The 20,843-nt window shown below is 43.3% G+C and overlaps 1 protein-coding gene across 8 annotated transcripts in view; it reads left to right on the forward strand.

Annotated features, from left to right (window-relative positions):
• LOC140734253 (serine/threonine-protein kinase PAK 3) overlaps positions 1–20,843 on the forward strand; it is a 240,468-nt gene that overhangs the window by 215,182 nt on the left and 4,443 nt on the right. For all 8 annotated transcript variants that reach the window (XM_073057972.1, XM_073057968.1, XM_073057974.1 and 5 more), the window contains 3 exons: positions 9,028–9,127; positions 12,551–12,747; positions 14,834–14,971. In XM_073057972.1, coding sequence (XP_072914073.1) covers positions 9,028–9,127; positions 12,551–12,747; positions 14,834–14,971 — 435 coding nt within the window. The remainder of the gene's footprint in view (positions 1–9,027; positions 9,128–12,550; positions 12,748–14,833; positions 14,972–20,843) is intronic.

The raw sequence follows: 20,843 nt of genomic DNA on the forward strand, positions 1-20,843 counted from the left end.
TAACTGTAAGACAGGAATGATGTAGAGTGGTGATGGGGAGGGATGTGGTATGGGATCTGTTGCAGAATGAATGATGGGGGGGAATCTGTAACCACAGAAGAGAAAGGACTATCTTGCTGAAGCATCATCTTCCCAATGTTAGATCATAATTTAAAGACTTCAGTGCTATTGGCTGTTGTTTTTCTGCCAGAAGGAAGAGACAGCTGGACTTCCATGAATGATGAACTAGATATTACAAATTTGTTTGGGAATGGTGACACAAGATTCTTTCAATGTGATCCACATTTGCAGAAATTTCCTTTCAGTTGATTGAGGTGAATGATATCTAGAGGACCACATAGAAGCAATGTAGAGGACAATATGGAAAGGACTCCATGTAGATTATGAACATGATGCTGGAAATCCGGAGAGAGAGAGAGAGAGAGAGAGAGAGACACACACACACACACACACACACACACACACACACACACACACACACACACACACACACACACACACACACACACACACACACACACACACACACACACACACACACACACACACACCCCCCCCCCCCCCCCCCCCCCCCCCAGAGGAACTTAGCAGGTCAAGCTGCATCTATGGAAATGAATAAACTGTCAATGGTCCAGCCCCAGATCTTTCTTCAAAGCTGGAAATGATGGAAGACACTCAGGACCAGAAAGGAAGAGTGAAGGGCATCTTCCTCCTCAGTCCTGAAGAAGGATCTAGGCCCAAAACATCGACTATTTATTCATTTCCATAGATGCTGCCTGGCATGTTGAGTTGCACCAGAATTTTGTGTGTTTCCACATAGATTATACCTGCTTAAAGCATGCTAGTGATTTTTGTGATAGGCAGGATGCAAAGCTGGTAGAACGGTGGCGTTATGTTGCTGGAGACTCGCACTCAGTTCTGACCTTAGCTACTCTCTGTGTGGAAATACACTCACTGAGTCACAGAGATACAGCATGGGAGCGGGCAGTTTAGCCCACTCAGTCTATGTCAATCATCAATCACCCATTAACACTAAACCTACATTAACTCCATTTTATTTCCTCCACCCTCAGATTCTACCACTCACTTACACACCAGGTGAAACTTGCAGTGTGCAATTAACCCAACAATCTTTGGGATATGGAAAGATCCCGGAACACCTGAAGGAAACCCACACACTCATAGGGAGAACCTGCTTTCCTGGTTGAGATGTGGCGGGCTTATCTCACCAGCAAAAAGGGGGTCCAGATCCCATCAGTGTAGCCTGGGTCCATGGCAAATGGCTGCTGAGGAAGCCTGGTCCCCATAACTGCCTTGATTGCCCAGACAAAGGCATGCTTAGGCAGTTGTCCAAGTTCTGGGGAACCTTTAACTGTTGCTTACTCGCACTGATACTGGGAAATGTTTAAAACGATTGAACATCAAGCACCATTAAAAAAGAAGCAGGTAACTAGTTGAAAGTGCTGGACAGCCACTGTAAGTGTCTCTATAATCAACTGCTCTGAAGCTGTGTGAGGAGTCCTGGCTGGCACAAATAAGGCAGCAAGTCAGGAATTCCACATTCCAGAGGTCGCAAACTTGCAAGAACTCGTAAGGGGTTTTGCCGACGATTTAGGAAACTGTTGCAGTGCCTGAAGAGAAATATTCTTTTTTTATTGACTGGATGTGGGCCAGCATTTATCGTCCATCCCTAATTGCTTTGGGCCAGTGCCTTGTTTAACCGTTACAAAGGTCAGGGTTAGCTTGGCAGGTTTCCTTCTCTGAAGGACATTGGTGAACCAATTTTTTTTTTAACGATTGGCTGTTTCATGGTCACCAATGACTATCATTTTATCTCTGGTTTATTTAATTATTGAATTTAAATTCCCCAGCTGCAGTACTGGGATGAATAGCAAATGATACAGAGTCCCTGTGTCCATTCATGTGAGTGTCCGGATGGGTATACTATTTTTTTGTCATCTGCCTGACTAAAAACTTTGTGCATATTTGGAAATGCCAGGAAGTGCCATAGACCAACATGGGTAGATACTCAAATACTCAATAGAAGTACCTCTTGTAGTAGAGTTTATTTTGTGTTAAAGTGACAATTTTTGTGGCTAGCCACTTAAGTGCCACCACTATGTTAAAAGTAGAGAAGTTCCACTTTGACTGAAGTCATTGACTACCAGTTGTAATTGAGTGGCACAGTAACATTGTTGTTAGCCCAAAGCTTCACAGTACCAGTGACCAGGGTTCATTTCCTGCCAGTGTCTGTGAGGAGTTTGTACACGCTCCCTGTGACCACGTGGGTTTCCGCCGGGTGCTTTGGTTTCCTCCCACAGTCCAAAGACTTACCAGTTGGTAGGTTAATTCATCATTGTAAAATGTCCTGTGATTAGGCTAGAGTCACTGGGAGGTGTGGCTTGAAGCACTGGAAAACCCTCTTCCGTGCTGTTTCTCATTAAATAAATTCCAATTAGCTAAATGAGTGGAGGTGGGTCATAAGGCCATAACACACAGAAACAGAATTAGGCCATTTGAGTCTGCTCCACCATTCCATCATGGCTGATTTATTGTCCCCCTCGAACCCATTCTCTTGCCTTCCCCACGTAACCTTTGACACCCTTACTTATCAAGCACCTATCAATCTCCGCTTTAAATATACCTAATGATTGGCCTCTATAGCCATCTGAGACAATGAATTCCACAGATTCACCACCCAAAGAAATTTCCTCCTCTCTTTTCTAAAGGGGCATTCTTGGATTCTGATTCCCACTGGTTCTAGACTCCCCCACTATAGGAAACATCCTTTCCATGTTCATCCTCTGACTATGCCCTTCAATATTCAATAGGTTTCAATGGGATTCCCCCCTCAGTTTTCTAAACTCCAATGAGTACAGGCCCAGAGCTCTCAAACTCTCCTCGAATGTTAACCCTTTCATTTCTGGGGATCATTATCATTAACCTCCTCTGGACACTCTCCAATGGCAGTTATAGCTCACAGCTGATCCTTGTCCTGAACTTAGCATGTGTCAAAGGTGAATACCTTGCTTGATGGATCTCAATTAAGAAACCATTTTATGAAAAGGTTTTGAAAAGTGCTTCATCGTGTAATTTAACAGAATTTCTTGAACTAAGTGGGGTCTGTTGTAGACTCTGGGCTTGAGAATATCCCTCTAAAGCTCTCTACAGAAGTTCCTGTATGCTAGCATCTGATAACGCAATCTATTCTTCCAATTCCTTGCACGTTCTGTATTAGTTTTCCTCGGGTGCCTATCAGATACTCACGTGGAAGCCTAATTGACTGCTTCCTTTCTGCTTCTGTTCAATAGGAAGGCTTTGCCTTGCATCCCTGCGCTTTACGTCCGTGAATTTGAATCTATATCTCCTGCTCTGTGGACTATCCACTTTTCTCTCTCTACCCAACATTATAACCGGGATATTGCAGTCTAGGACTAGTTGGGCTCAAAAGTTCTTGAATTTTGCCATCTCGCTTTGCGGCACGTCTCGGAGCTGCAGTGATAATGAGTGGCTAGAACAATAGATAAGTTGGCCCACGCTACGCAAAGATCCGCGTTAATTGGAAAAACTGCACTGACCTGATGATGACACACAACTAATTAGGACTGTGCTTCATGTGGCTGATTGAACTATTCTGGCTAATTTGTTCAGCAACTTACAATTTCAAGCGACCATTAACATTAACATAGAACAAGGTTATAATTTTTTTAGTTACAAGTCAGCCTCAAACACAATCCACATTCTCCTGCCCAAGTTATTTTGTCAAATGGTATGTGATTTTAAAGGGAGGGTTCACATTAGTTTCAGTGTGGAGAGTGAATATGAGGGGCTAGAATGCAGGCCAGTTGTTTAAACAAAGAAATTCTCACTTTTTCTTCCACCCCCACCCCCCCCCCCCCCCTCCACTTGGATCTGGGAAGGGCAGGAACAATTTCCTACACTTCCCTGTTAAGATAGCTAATGCAGTTTGGCATGACAGTTATAAGGATTAAACAGGATATTGTAAATCTTCCAATGATCAATGGCATTCTGCATCTTGCTTTTTATAAATTTATATCACCTCACACTGATAGAGCTATGCATCCCATTTTTAGGTTTCATCTAGAACAAGCATTTTTGCTCAAGCCCTTCTGTCCAATGCACACCTAACTCGCCTGGTATCTGTAGTGCCGATCAAAGCACCTTGGCACCACTCTCATCCCTCTCATCTTTTCCCCACCTGTCCTCCTCCTCTAGGCAGTGAGTGGAGACACTTCCTCGCAGTGCCGGAGATCGGGGTTCAAACCTGATCTAGGGCATTACCCACGTGAAGTCTGCATGCTCTCCTTGTTGCTGTGTGGGTGAGCCACATTCCAGAAGCATGTGAATGGGTATATTATGACAACTGTAACTTGCCCCAGGTGTGTAGGTGAGTGGTAGAATCTTGTGAGGGCAAGAAAGCTGATGAACATATAGGGTGAATTTTTAAAAAAAGATTAATGTAAGATTAGCGTAAAGGGGTGGTTCATAGTGTGAATTTGATGGGCCAAAGGGCCTAATTCTATGTTGTCTCTCTCCCTGTTCAATGAGGGCTGCTAGTACTCTACACAATAAAGGCAACAATATGCAAGGTAAAATCCATAAATTTGGACTATCTATGCAAATAGAAAGTTAATTTCAACTTTGATATGAGGTAATTTATTTTTCTGCCCTTAGTAAGGAGGTCCCACATCCTGTGATAATATCAAAATAGAATGATGGTTCACTTTGCTAGGACTGAAGGGTTTGAGTTATGGCTGGGTCTGTTTTCCCTTGAGTAGAGGAGGTTGAGGTTTATACAGTATTGAGGGGGATACAGTAGATAAGAATGGTCACAGGGCAGTGGAGTCTAAAACGAGGGCACAGATTTAAGCTGAGGTGGGGAATGATTTAAAGAGGGCTTGGGGGAAGGTTTTGCACATTGATGATGGTGGATAAATGGGACAAGTTATCAGAGGAGCAGGGTGAGGTCGATACAGTTGCAATATTTAAAAGATAACTGGACAAGTGCATGCATAGCAAAGCGACAAAGCTAAATGCAGGAAAATGTGACCAGCTCATGTAGGCATTGTCCATGCTAGTCAAGATGAATCAGAATCAAGTTTATTCTCACTGACATACGGTATGTCATGAAATTTACTGCTACAAAACAAATTTGACAAGAAATGGCAGTGGTAATGAACTTGATTCCAATTCAACTTGTTTAGCAAGGACAAGTTGGGCAGAGGGGCCTGTTTCCATTTTGTATGACTCTGACTCTGAATCATTAAAGACAACAATCCAAGTCAATAGGCCCACACACCAAGATCCCTGCATACATTTCCTATCTTCATGTCACAATAATGATTTAGAGTGATTGCAAATAAACACCAGAAGTGAGAGGTGAAAACCATCAAGAAAGTGCAGGGGAAAAAAAGTAAGCTGATAAATGTTATTAAAACAATGAAGTAATTAGAATAGGCAATGGGGAAGTGTTTCTATTTGTGAAGGTCCTGAACTAGAGAGCTTAAAATACAATAGTCACTTGTTAATCTTTTAAGGGATTCGGGAAGAACCACTTGACCCTTACAGAAGTTAGAATATGAAACCTTCTTCCCCACAGGATAGTTGAGGGAGAAAGAGTAGATATGCAGGCGTAGTCAACTAATAAAGTAGAAGGTTACTCTGATGGGTTTGGTTGAAGCAGAGTTGCTGGTGGCTTGGGTGGAACAGCCTTTCTCTTGCTGTGATCCACACACAGACAATGTGCGTCAGCAGCTGTACCGGATGGTCAGACCCGGTAATAACAAAGATTTGAGTTGGATAAGTTGATCTTTCCCTTCTGACTTCAGCCTGGTACTTGGCTTACTGTGCATTCAGACAGTAAATGATGAAATCCTAACCATGGGATATGGTCTATCCGTAATGCATTATGCAGAATGGAAAATCCATGAGTTCCAAGTGATGCAACGTGCTTTGCTGCTAATTTGTTCGGTCATTGATAGCAGGGTGCAAGGATGCTAGCATGTAGAATACAATGGTACAAAATTAATTTTTGATGAGAAATCAAATATGTTCCTTGAATGGGTGCTAAAACTTTGAGTTTGGCACCACCATGTGGTAAAAAGATGATTTACTGGATGAGTTGTAAGTAAATAAGGAAAACAGATTTAGAATTTGCTTTATTTGTCACATAGAACAGTACAGCACAGTACAGGTCCTTCGGCCCACAATGTTGTGCCGACCCTTAAACCCTGCCTCCCAAATAACCCCCCACCTTAAATTCCTCCATATACCTGTCTAGTAGTCTCTTAAATTTCACTAGTGGAATTTGGGTGGACATCGAAACCTGCAGTGAAATGTGTTTTCTGTCAATGGCCAACGCAGTCTAAGAATGAATGGTTAGCCTGCATCGTGTTTCCAGTGCCAGCATAGCATTCCCAATATTTACTAACTGTAATCCATACGTCTTTGGAATATGTGAGGAAGCCACGGACGAAACTGTGGTCATGACAGAATACAAACTCCTTACAGACAGTGGCAGGAATTGAACCCTGATTATCATCTTTGGTGCTGTAAAGTGTGGCTCTAACCGCTATGCTGCAATGTAAGAGCAGTGTATGTGAGTGGGGGTTGAATGTCAATGTGAACTTGGTGGGTCAAAGGGCCTAATTCTGTGTTGTATCTCTCCGTGATTCTGTGACTCTTAAGAAGTTAGTCTGTTTCATCAGAACTCCAGAAATACCCAAGATGTGTGTCATACAACAGGTTCTTAAATTTAAACTAAAAATAATACAATTTCCAGTAACCTGGAGAGCTAGTGATGCAGGGCCATTGACATTTGCTTATTCTGGGCTATATTGTACAGGAAAGCTCCTCTTTGCCATGAATACGTACTAAACAAGGACATGCTAAGTAACGTAGGCCAGAGAAAGGAAACAAAATTCTCTTTGCACGGTGTAAGTTCTTTATTTGGGAAGGATGTCCAGAGTAAAATAAACCATAAAGTTAATACGTTTAAATTAGTTGTACTTTAAGTTAGAAAAACACAGTTCTGAGCCTCTGATCAATTAATTCATCCTTAGATATTACGTAGCTGTAGTGATCATGGTCACAACACAAGATCCATAAAATGCTACAGAGACATAGTAAAATCACTGTGCACTGGGCGTCTGCATTGAACACAGAAGAGTGTCCATCATGTCAGGCTGCATCAGTGGAGAGACTGATAAATACCAGCATAGGTTTTCATCCACAGTCAGATGCATTAGACACTCAAAATGTAGTATTGCCTGCCATTGGGCCATAAAACTATATAGCATGGAAACAGGCCATTCGGCCCAACTTGTCCACACTGAGCAAGTTGCTGAACTGACCTAGTCCCATTTACCTGCATTTGGTGCACATTCTTCTAAACCAGGTGTTCCCAACCTTTTTAATTCTGTAGACCATATATGTCAAACTCAAGGCCCACGGGCCAAATCCGGCCTGCGGTGGAATTATCTTTGGCCCGCAAGATAATATCTAATTACCGTAGATTCCGGACTATAGAGCGCACCTGATTAAAAGCTGCTGGCTCTAATTTTAGAAAGAAAATCAATTTTGTACTTGTACAGGCCGCACCGGATTTTCGGCCGCAGGTGTCCCACGTTGTAATATGAGATATTTACACAGAAAGATATTACACGTGAGGATTTTTTAACTTTTAATTAAATCCATATGGTAACATAAACAAATACATATTGCAAATGCTTTTTTTCGAACCGTGCCTGTAACGCGGCTACTTTTAAATATACGTTGCGTATACTTTTTTACTGAACAACATTCCAATATCTCCTAACGACTGGTAAAAAATATATATACTGCAGCCTACCAGGAAAAGTTATTGATCGCCTTTAACTTAAAAGCAGCGTTTTCGCTCCGCCGCTCGCCCCCCGCCTTCCCGTTTATCGCAAACCGGCATTTTTCCCACAAGACGCGGCGAAACCGGGTGTGATGTCATAGCATCCCGGGATGTAGTACAGAAAACAAATATAGTTAAAACAGTTCTAACTTTAACTAACAAATGAATTACTAAGCGAAAATATTATAAACTAAATAACTGCCATAAAGGCAGCACAATGCTTTTCTTCGAGTGTTTTCCATGTTGATGAGGGTGAGTACAAATGACTGATTTACAATAATTTAATTGTGAAAGTGCGCTTGATTTATCGTACAATTTCATTGGACCTCTGTGAACTACTCATCAATTTTATTGGTCTACTGTTACGAGGCAAAATGTTTTTGGCGGCATGAAAAAAATCATGTATTAGCCGCACCGTATTAAAGGCCGCAGAGTTCAAAGCTGTTCAAAATGTGGGAAAAAAGTAGCGGCTTATAATCCAACATCTACGGTACTATTAAAGCTGGCCCCAGTAATCGAAGCGCCTATGGCGTATGATATGGCTAGTGCTGAGTTTATTCAGGTACCAGGTTTTCAGGGTTTTTAGTGTTTATTCGGCAGTCTTCTTCATAAGAAACGGAATTTGTAAAGTGAAACACTTTGTAGTTATAGCAGAGACTGAGACACATGAGAGCAGGCTGAAAAAACGGAGGCAACAAAAGCTACGTTCGCACGCGTCCGACTGATCCGGCCCGCATGAAGCTGCATTTTGCTCAATCCGGCCCGTGACCTAAAATGAGTTTGACACCCCTGCCGTAGACCAACACCACTAAGCAATGGGTTCATGGACCCCAGGTGGGGAACCCTGCTCTAAACCTTTCCTGTCCATGTAACAGTCCGGAAGTCTTTATCACTTCTGAATTTCTGCTCTTTTGAAGTCAGTGGAGTCATATTTCTGAAATTAAATGCTGCACAGATATCATTATATCACAGGTTTAGCAGATATAACTGAGTAAATTTCAGGACAAATGATGTTACATTAAAATATTATTTCTAGAAATGTGGTTTTCATCTCACATTTGTGACAATTAAAAAGTTTACAGAAAGTAAAGGAAATAACTTTTAATATATTTCTGTTGTTCTCTTAGTGTTTGCAAGCCTTGGAATTTCTACATTCCAATCAGGTCATCCACAGAGATATCAAGAGTGACAACATCCTGTTGGGAATGGACGGGTCAGTTAAATTAAGTAAGTAGTAAATGAATCGCTACAAAAAAAATCAAATCCAATCAAATTTAATTATCATTCAACCGTACAAAGATACAGCTGAACCGAGACAGTGTACCTCTGGGGCGAAGGTGCCAAATATTAAAAATGTCATGCAAACATTCAAAATAACGAGTAACATAATTCAATACAGTGGGCAGAGGAGCATGTTCAGCTGAAATAAAGCATCATGTATATATAGTCCAAGACCTGAGTGACTATATCACCAGCAGTCCAGCCTGTTGTTCCATCGCTTGAGCGTAGGAGGGCAGCGCTGACAGGAGAAGCCAGACCCCAGCTGAGTGCAGATGTCACGCGGTAACATTTCCGTGTTTGCATCCTCTCACTTAGTCTGCAGCAGCAGGCAAGCCTGAGACTAAAGGCCTAGTTCTCGCTACAGCCGAGGCTACACAGCTTCCATGTTGTCTATCCCACCACCAGACAAAGATAACAGACCTATGGCAAATTACTAACCGGAAATATCCGAGACAATCTGTCACGGTTATGCTGCACCAACGTCGACGTTTCCAAGTAGTTGGCAGCAACAGAGTCTGCAGCCAGATCAGCTCCTATGTACCGAAATCGGCTCCTCCGATATCCCAACCAGCCCCTCCGACACCTGGGCCAGCTCCTTCTCCTTCATCCTGGCCAGCATCTTAAACACCTCAGCCTGCTTCGCTGCCAACACCAGTCCAGCTACTTCGATCAACAAGTGCAGCAGTACCTGAAGTTCTTGGAGTAGAATTGTCTGTGGGTCATAAGAAAATAACTTTACACAGGAAAAAGCACTTTTGGTTGGCCCCCGAGAGCCCACTGTGTTGGTATGTGTTGCCATCTTACTGGAAGATCTGCAGTACCTGCTGTGGCATGCTAATGGCTCTTTTTTTTTTAAATATAAAAACACTACCCTCCCTTCTTCCCGAACAGCTTCCCTATCCCCTAAAGGTGCATGGTCTCACAAGTGTCTCTACACTTGTCTGGAGCTGCACATCTTCCTCAGTCAACCCTGAACGTAGAAACATCAGGCAACACACACAAAATGCTGGAGGAACTCAGTAGGCCAGGCAGCATCTGAAAGGTTCAAAGGTGCAATTTAATGTCAGAGACTTGTATATAATATACATCCTGAAATGCTTTTTCTTCGTAACCATCCACAAAAACAGAGGAGTCCCCCAAAGTATGAATGACAGTAAAATGTTAAAATGAACCCCAAAGTTCCCCCCTCCAGCGTGCGAGCGGCAATCCCCCCTCCCCCCCACCGGCACCACCAACGAGCACTCAAGCGTGAGCAAAGCAACAGCAAAGACACAGACTTGCAGTTACCCCAAAGTCTTCAAATTTCACCCGGTATCCAACATACCACAGGTTCTCTCTCTCCCTAATAAGGGAGAAAGAGGTGTCTCCATTTTCCCAGCGAGCAGGGAGACACAACAAACAACTGGCTGGTTTACGATGTTAGAAGTCTGTTACGTCACTTTTTTTCAAGCTCCGTGCCTAAAGATCACAAAGATCCCGGGTCTCTAGGCACATAGCCGTAGATATTTCGCCTCTCCCGACGACACAGGGGAGTCGAAAAGAGTCCTGACAAAGGGTCTCAGCCTGAAACGTTGACTGTACTCTTTTCCGTAGATGCTGCCTGACCTGCTGAGTTCCTCCGGCATTTTGTGTGTGTTGCTTGGATTTCCAGCATCTACAGATTTTGTTTGTGATAAAAACGTTAGGATCAGGTTTGACCATTCTTCTTCTCAAACCTGCCCTGTTATCCAATGAGATCAAGCTGCTGTTGCACGGTTTACCTAACTTTGCTCTGCAACCTCTTAATACCGTTGCTTTAAAACAAAGTTTATCTATCTCATAAAAAAAACTACACCCATAGTCCATTATCCAGTAACTATGATATTCCTATATCTTTTCTTTACATTCTCTCACTGTATAAGGAGGGGACTAACTGAGGTAGTTTTTAAACATACGAGGCCCTGATTTCTAAATGGACATTAGTCATATAATATGCAAACAAACTTTTCTGCTGATCTGGTCAATGCTGACCGAGGTTTCTATCTATACCATCCTATTTAGCTGCATTTGGCTCAGATCCCTCTAAATCTTTTCAGTCCTAGTGTCTGTTAAATGTTGTTAATGTGCCTATCTCAACAACTTCCTCTGGCAGCTTATTCTGTTAACTGACTGTCCTCTGGGTAGAAATAGTTACCCCTCAGATTCCTTATTAAATCTTTCCCTTCGCATATTAAGCTTACATTCTATTGTTCTTGAACCTGCAATTCCAGGGGAAAAGACAAGGCACACCCACCTTGTCTGTGCCCCTGATAATTTTATCTGAGGCATTCGTCAGTAAGAGTTGACCATGGATATTGCGCCTTAGCTGTCCAGATACACCGTAAGATATGGAGAACAAGCTGTTGTCCATGTAGCAAGCTTCCCTTCTCCGTGCAATCTAATGAATCCAAGGGAACTGCAGAGACCTGTACAGTTTGGTACCAGCAGTGTTGCAGGAATTGAACTCAATGTAGGGTATCCTTAGGGACTCCAGCTCCAGATTTTCCCCTCTGGGTTTACTCCCAAAGCTTTCCCCATGAGCCACAGGACAGTGGAGGTTTGAGATCAGAATTTTCCTTCTAGATGAGCTGACAAGCCCCATCTGCCTGAAGTGACCGGTTTTAAGGCACCAGTATGCCACCTTTGCCCATTCTCCTGTCAGTTCCACCAGGCTTGGTAACTAAGCCAAACGTGAAGGCCAGGAGCAGGACTTGATTGTTAGAGGCTATTTGAGATGCATGCCATTGGGAGCATTTAATTGGTAGTGGGAGCTTGTCCTCATTACCAACCCCTGGCTATGACAGCTTTTAGGAACCCATGATTTTATCTACCTTTATATATCACACCTCATTTTCCTGTGGTCCAATGAACAAAGCCTCATCCTGTTCAACCTGTCTCCATTACTCAGTCCCTTGATTCCTGGCACCATCTTCTAAAGATTCTTGATAGTCAGGGCATGAAGGGATATGGGGAGAAGACAAGAGATTAGGGCTGAGAGGGGAAAATGCATCAGCCATGATAAAATGGTGGAGCAGACTCGATGGGCGAATGGCCTGATTCTGCTCCCATATCTTATAGTCTAAAATCTCCTCTGCACTCTCTCTAGCTTAGTGTCTGCTTTTCTAGCAGGGTGACCAAAACTGAGCACAATATTAAAAACATCAACACAACTGCAGCATAATATCCCCGTCTCCGTGCACAGTGTCCATTAGATCTGCTCTTTGTTCCAGGAAATTGTCAGCGGGAAAGCCATGATATGGTTTCAGTTGGCTTGGCTCTTCCCTGCACTCGATGATCAGCTAACATGTCTGTTGCTTTATTAGTAATATTAATTTTGCTCTCAATTTTCAGCTGATTTTGGATTCTGTGCTCAGATCACCCCTGAGCAGAATAAACGGAGCACAATGGTGGGGACGCCATACTGGATGGCCCCTGAAGTGGTCACAAGGAAAGCCTATGGCCCAAAGGTGGACATATGGTCATTAGGAATTATGGCAATTGAAATGATTGAAGGAGAACCGCCTTATCTGAATGAAAACCCTCTCAGGGTAAGTTGATTGTGACAAATTTGAGCATTGAGGTTGAGTGTACTAGTGCTTGGTGACCTTTCAAGATATGGGCAAGTTAAATGTTAGCAATCTTGTCAGTTCATTGAACAATGGAATAATAGTTTGCAACAGCTATATTCTCCCCTTCTCCATTCTATTTCCCCAATTTCCAAGTTTTGCTGTTGAACACATGACATTCAGAAGTTGCATTATTTTTTTTCAACGTCCTGCCTTCCTCTTCTATCAGATTCCATAGTCTTCAGCCCTTTGTCACTTCTGCCCATCATCTTCCCGGTTAATGAGAACATTCCCACTCTCCCATACCCCAACCACTCATCTCCCCTCTCCCGCACCCCTCTCGGTGCCACTTAATGCCTACCAGCTCTTGCCACACCCCTTCCTTCACCTTTTTACACTGGCTACTTTCAGCCCACATGAAACATCAGCTTTCCATTTCCCTCCCCTGATGCTGCCTGAGTCACTGATTTCCTCCGGATTTTTGTGTGTTGCTCCAGACCCCAGCATCAGCTGTCTCCTGTGTCTCCACTGATGGAGTTTGGATGGAATGGGTGGTAGCAATTCCTCCCTGCGCTGTGGAGCAAGTTTGTGATGGACAGAGAATGTAGTCCCTCAGGGTCTGGCAACACAAGTTGCAACAGGGTGCAACATTGATCATTGCAGATGGTTAGCTCCTTGACCTCATGTCCTCCCCTGAGGTTGCTACAACATTTCTTAAATTACATCAATAGTCAGGTTATAAGGGCTACCGTTATTAAATTAGTCAGCAGTGAGTTTCAGTCCTGGACCTTTTTTTTTGAAAAGGCGAGGGCATAAAATCGATGCTTCAGTTTAATGCCCATCAATTTTGTTTCATTATTTTATTTCACCTTTTTGCTGAATACTGTACTGATTTTGTGCAAAATTTTCAACGCTGAAACAGCCATTCATTAGGATTATGTTGAACCAAGCCACTTTACCTCATCTCACCCAACCGATTTATTACACTATCTTCCTTCTACATGTTTCCAACTTACTCAAAAATTCCATTACTTTTTGACGTAATTGGCTGGAAGACAGTTTCCAGATACAAGCAGTATCAGCGTTGCAACCAAGCCTGGTTTTTATCCCTAAGTGACCAAGACTTCTGAATGGTGATTGAGAGTTGATTTTGGACTGATTCATTTCTGTCTGTTAATTCAGCCCAGGAGCCCTGAGCTCGTGTGTAATATTGTATACTGTGCTGTTTGTGGTCAGCTGCTTCAGCACAGAACCATTTTGCCAAGGGATCTCCTGATGTATTTGGCTAATTCCCATACCAAAGTGTTGACTTAACTATACGTCAGGCAATGCCAGCGTATACTGATCAGCTGATTAAAATATCTGTATATTTTATCTATATCCATAAACAACTCAGTTTATCATAAACATAAGGAATTCTGCAGATGTTGGAAATCTTGAGCAATGCACAAAATGCTGGAGAAACTCAGCGAGTTGGGCAGCATCTATGGAGGGGAATAAGTAGTTGACATTTCGGGGTGAGACCCTTCATCAGGACTGGAAAGGAAGAAGGCAGAAGCCAGAACAAGAAGGTGGGGGGGAAGGGAAGGTGTACAAGCTGGATGGTGATAGGTGAGGGGAGAGGAGGATGAACTAAGAAGCTGGGAGGTGATAGGTAGAAGAGTTAAAGGGCAGAAGAAGGATGAATCTAATAGGAGAGGACAGCGGACCCTGGATGTAAGGGAATGAAGAGAGGAACCAGAGGGAGAGGATGGGCACATGAGAAGAAGAGACAGGTTGAGAGAGTAAGCAGAATGGGGAATGGAAAAAGAGAGAAGGTGGAGGAATTGCCAAATATTAACTCCTTTGTTTATTTATTTGATAATTATTTTATTTCAGTTCATTTTTGGTAATGTGTCATAGGTATTCACTATTCAAATCAGAAGTTGTTAAAACAAGTGGTTTGTTTTAATTGGATATATTGTCTTAATCTCTGCTTGCTAATGATTTCAAATGCCTTGTTTGCTCTTCAAAGAAAGCTTTACCTTCTGTTAATGTTTCCGCTGTCAATGGTGCTTTTGATTATTAGGCTTTGTATTTGATTGCTACTAATGGGACTCCAGAACTGCAGAACCCAGAGAAACTCTCGGGAGTCTTCAGGGATTTTCTCAATCGCTGCTTGGAGATGGATGTAGAACGCCGAGGTTCAGCCAAGGAGCTTCTGCAGGTTGTGTGTATTTTACATTTTGACCTCTCGAGTTAGAGTTTGATAAAAGCAACTGCAGAGAATAGGATTAAGGTTTGGAGCTCAGGAATAGAAGGGGCAGCTTAGCTGTCCATTTCACCAGTCAAAGGTTGGTCTGGAAGAACTTGATGCCATTGTGTACCAGTAATGGTGACCCATTCTCCATTATCGCCATTAGATTTGTCACATGTACATTGAAAAATACAGTGAAAAGTGTCACCAACACAACCTAGGGATGAGCTGGAGACAGCTCGCCATTGCCAACATAGCATGCCCACAATGCTCGGGAGAACAAGAGGATACAACAAGCAGCAAAACAGGCCCCTTTCCTCCCTCTCGCCCTTCCACCCATCCACGCACACAACAGTCTTCCAACCCAAGCACAGCCCTCCAGTCTCCATGCTTCAAAGCGGTACCAATTTACAAGTTTTTTTTTAATTCCTTTTCTGAACAACTCTTTGAAGCCTCTAGCTTTTCATTTCATTAGGCTGTTCTAAAATATTCTGCCCAATAGGTACTCCTGTTTGAGTACTGTTGTGGGGGGCAGGGGGTGGAACAACAGCCTACCTGGGGGAAGAGGCAGTGGCCGTGCCTCTGGCAGAGAATCTGGCCCTGTGGCTCAGAAGGCAGGGAAAGGAAGAAGGCAGCAGTAATAGGGGACTCTATAGTTAGGGGGTCAGACAGGCGATTCTGTGGGCGCGGGAAAGAAACTCAGATGGTAGTTCGCCTCCCAGGGTCCAGTATGTTTCAGATCACGTCCAAGATATCCTGCGGTGGGAGGGAGAACAGCCAGAGGTCATGGTACATATAGGTAGGAAAAGGGAAGAGGTCCTGAAAAAAGACTACAGGGACTTAGAAAGGAAGTTGCGAAGCAGGACTGCAAAGGTAGTAATTTTGGGATTACTGCCTGTGCCACACGACAGTGAGAATAGGAATAGAATGAGGTGGAGGATAAATAGGTGAGTGATTGGAGCAGCGGGCAGAGATTCAGATCTCTGGATCATTGGGACCTCTTTTCGGGCATGTGTGACCTGTAGAAAAAGGACGGGTGACTTGAATCCCAGGAAGACCAAAATTCTGGCAGGGAGGTTTGCTAAGGCTACTGGGGAGAGTTTAAACTAGAATTGTTGGGGGTGGGAACCAAACTGAAGACACTGGGGAAATGGAGGTTGGCTCACAAATAGAGAAAGCTTGTAGACAGTGTGAGAGGGAGGATAGACAGGTGATAGAGAATGGACACGCTAAGACCGACGGTTTGAGATGTGTCTATTTTAACGCAAGGGGCCTTGTGAACAAAGCGGATGAGCTTAGAGCGTGGATCAGTACTTGGAGCTATGATGTGGTGGCCATTACAGAGACTTGGATGCCTCAGGGACAGGAATGGTTACTTCAAGTGCCAGGTTTTAGCATTTCAGAAAGGACAGGAGGGAGGCAAAAGAGGTGGGGGTGTGGCACTGTTGATCAGAGATAGTGTCACAGCTTCAGAAAAGGTGGATGTCATGGAGGGATTGTCTATGGCATCTCTGTGGGAGGAGGTTGAGAACAGGAAGGGATCAATAACTTTACTGGGTGTTATGCCGCCCAATAGTAACAGGGATATCGAGGAGCAGATAGGGAAACAGATCCTAGAAAGGTGTAATAATAACAGAGTTGTTGTGATGGGAGATTTTAATTTCCCAAATATCGATTGGCATCTCCCTAGAGCAAGGGTGGAGTTTGTTAGGTGTGTCCGGGAAGGTTTCTTGATGCAATATGTAGATAAGCCTACAAGAGGAGAGGCTGTACTTGATTTGGTATTGGGAAATGAACCTGGTCAGGTGTCAGATCTCTCAGTGGGAGAGCATTTTGGAGATAGTGATCATAATTCTATCTCCTTTACAATAGCATTGGAGAGAGATAGGAACAGACAAGTTAGACAAGCCTTTAATTGGAGTAAGGGGAATTATGAGGCTATCAGGCAGGAAACTGGAGGCTTAAATTGGAAACAGATGTTCTCAGGGAAAAGTACGGAAGAAATGTGGCAAATATTCAGGGGATGTTTGTGTACAGTTCTGTATAGGTACATTACAATGAGACAGGGAAGTTATGGTAGGGTACAGCAATCATGGTGTACAAAGGCTGTATTAAATCTAGTCAAGAAGAAAAGAAAAGCTTACAAAAGATTTAGAGATCTAGATTAAGGCTACTAGGAAGGAGCTTAAGAAGAAAATTAGGAGAACCAGAAGGGGCCATGAGAAAGCCTTGCTGGGCAGAATTAAGGAAAACCCCAAGGTATTCTACAAGTATGTGAAGAGCAAGAGGGTAAGATGTGGAAGAGTAGGATCTATCAAGTGTGACAATGGGAAAGTGTGTTTGGAACCAGAGGAAATAGCAGAGGTACTTAATGAATACTTTACTTCAGTATTCACGATAGAAAAGGATCTTGGTGATTGTAGTGATGAATTGCAACAGACTGAAAAGCTTGAGCATGTAGATATTAAGAAAGAGGATGTGCTGGAGCTTTTGGAAAGAATCAAGTTGGATAAGTTGCTGGGACCGGATGAAATGTACCCCAGGCTACTATGGGAGTCGAGGGAGGAGATTGCTGAGCTACTGGTGATGATCTTTGCATCATCAATGGGGATGGGAGAGATTCCAGAGGATTGGAGGGTTGTGGATGTTGTTCCTTTATTCAGGAAAGGGAGTAGAGATAGCCCAGGAAATTATAGACCAGTGAGTCTTACCTCAGTGGTTGATAAGTTGATGGAGAAGATCCTGAGAGGCAGGATTTATGAACATTTGGAGAGGTATAATATGATCAGGAATAGTCAGCATGGCTTTGTCAAGAGTAGGTCGTGCCTTACGAGTCTGACTGAATTTTTTGAGGATGTGACTAAACACATTGATGTAGGAAGAGCAGTAGATGTAGTGTATATGGATTTCAGCAAGGCATTTGATAAGGTAACATATGCAAGGCTTATTGAGAAAGTAAGGAGGCATGGGATCCAAGGTACATTGCTTTGTGGATCCAGAACTGGCTTGCCCACAGCAGGCAAGGAGTGGTTGTAGATGGGTCATATTCTGCATGGAGGTCGGTCACCAGTGTAGTGCCTCAGGGATCTGTTCTGGGACCCTTACTCTTCGTAATTTTTATAAATGACCTGGATGAGGAAGTGGAGGGATGTGTTAGTAAGTGTGCTGATGACACAAAGGTTGGAGGTGTTGTGGATAGTGTGGAGGGCTGTCAGAGGTTACAGTGGGACATTGGTAGGATGCAAAACTGGGCTGAGAAGTGGCAGATGGAGTTCAACCCAGATAAGTGTGAAGTGGTTCATTTTGGTAGGTCAAATATGATGGCAGAATATAGTATTAATGGTAAGACTCTTGGCAGTGTGGACGATCAGAGGGATCTTGGGGTCCGAGTCCATAGGACACTCAAAGCAGCTGCACAGGTTGACTCTGTAGTTAAGAAGGCCTATGGTGTATTGGCCTTCATCAATCATGGAATTGAATTTAGGAGCCGAGAGGTAATGTTGCAGCTATATAAGACCCTAGTCAGACCCCACTTGGAGTACTGTGCTCAGTTCTGGTCGCCTCACTACAGGAAGGATGTGGAAGCCATAGAAAGGGTGCAGAGGAGATTTACAAGGATGTTGCCTGCATTAGGGAGCATGCCTTATGAGAACAGGTTAAGTGAACTCGGCCTTTTCTCCTTGGAGCAAAGGAAGATGAGAGGTAACCTGAAAGAGATGTATAAGATGATGAGAGGCATTGATCATGTGGATAGTCAGAGGCATTTTCCCAGGGTTGAAATGGTTGCCACAAGAGGACACAGGTTTAAGCTGCTGGGGAGTAGGTACAGAGGAGATGTCAGGGGTAAGTTTTTTACGCAGAGAGTGGTGAGTGAGTGGAATGGCTGCCAGTAACGGTGGTGGAGGTGGATACGATGGGTCTTTTAAGAGACTTTTGGATAGGTACATGGTGCTTAGAAAAATTGAGGGCTATGGGTAAGCCTAGTAATTTCTAAGGTAGGGACTTGTTTGGCACAACTTTGTGGGCCAAAGGGCCTGTATTGTGCTGTAGGTTTTCTATGTTTTTAATTTCCATACTGACTGCTGGTGAACATTTAGAGATTATAGCTTTTTATTTTAAATGCACCTTTTATCCTCCACTGTTGCATTTTCCTTTGTTTATTCTTTTACCTGTGCCCGAACACCCTCAAGAAGTTTTGACTTGCTCATGAGTGTTAGAAGTGCACGGGCCCCCAGAAAAATTCCATCACGGGGAAATGCAGCGAGCATTTAAACTGGTGAATGGGGAATATGTATTGAGGATCAATTCCACAGAGACATGCTTGGATTGAGGCTAGTGTCAGCTTTGTATGGAATTCAGAATTGTTGCTGCAGAACTTCCTTTCAGTTGTTTTACAACATAGAACGTAGAACAGTACTGCACAGGAACAGGTCTACCCTGGTTTGTCCTGCTAAAGTGCAGCACCTCACACTTGTCTACAATAAATTCCACCTGACATTTTTCAGCCCACTTCTCCACCTGGTCCAGATCCCACTGCAAGCTTTCATAGCCTTCCTCGCAGTCTACTGCGCTTCCAATCTTGGTGTCATCCACAAATTTGCTGATCCAGTTTACTACGTTATCACCCAGGTCGTTGAAACAGGTGACAACAATGGACCCAGCACTGATCCCTGCAGCACAACAGCAGTCACAGGCCTCCAGTCAGTGAGGCAACCATCCGCTATCACCCTCTGGCATCTCCCACAAAGCCAGTGTCTAATCCAATTTATTATCCCATCCTGAACGCTGAGCAACTGAACCTTCTTGACTAACCTCCCATGAGCTACCTTATCAAATGCCTTGCTAAAGTCTATGTAGACAACATCCACTGCCTTGCCTTCATCCCCTTTCCAGGTAATTTCCTCAAAAAAACCTCTTTAAGATTGGTTAGATATGATGTACCACACCCAAAGCCATGCTGACTATCCCACTCAGTCCTTATCTCAGACATCCCACCTCTCCCGGAAGTTCCAGGAGTCTCCCGTGTATTCATAGCGGCTCTGTCACACCTGCAAATTATATACAATATCCTGGAAATCAATTTTTTTTTGAGAGGGAGAGGGAGACAAAGAGTGAGAACAAGAGGGAGCATCCTGATTGGTCTCTCTTCGTGCTAAGTAGACCTATCAGTTTTCTCTGTAGGTGGGCTTTACAGTCGATCTCAAAAATAATGGTAGTGTCGCTCGCTGCACTGTTTGCAACAGTGACTTTTCTTTTGCCCATGGTGGGTTAAAATGTAAAAGACATGTTGAGGTGAGATTAACAGGTGTCATTCGTTCATTAGTATAGCTAATGTTATTTAAACTAGCTGGCTAGCTGTTAAGAAGCTACTCTATTGATGTCCTACGTGATGAGGCCAAACTCCCTGTAGACTTGCTTAAAGTTGTAATAGAATTTTTAAAAATGACTCCGTGATAATATAATATAAGTGCATATTTTAATGTTACATTTTCTGCATATACCCAACTTGGTTTACAGATTAACATGGGGGGGGGGGATATGAGGTTGTGGGTGGGGGGGCAGGAGTGCTACCTCCCTGAAATAAGTTTTTGCAGGGTGGAATGTCTGCTATCTAACCAAATACTTGTATATCTGTTGCCTTAGAATACCTTCTAATAACTTGCCCATTACTGATGTTGGGCTCACTGGCCTATAATTTCCTGGTTTATTTTTGGAGGCTTTCTTGAACATGGGATGAAAAGACCAACTGTTTTCTACCGTGTTTTATACCCATAGTTTTCAATGGTTGCATTTGTACACTACTCTTCATCTTAACTTTACATGAATATGTTGTGTTGTCGTT

This window comes from Hemitrygon akajei, chromosome 10, assembly GCF_048418815.1.
Source record: "Hemitrygon akajei chromosome 10, sHemAka1.3, whole genome shotgun sequence".
Classification (NCBI taxonomy): Eukaryota; Metazoa; Chordata; class Chondrichthyes; order Myliobatiformes; family Dasyatidae; genus Hemitrygon; species Hemitrygon akajei.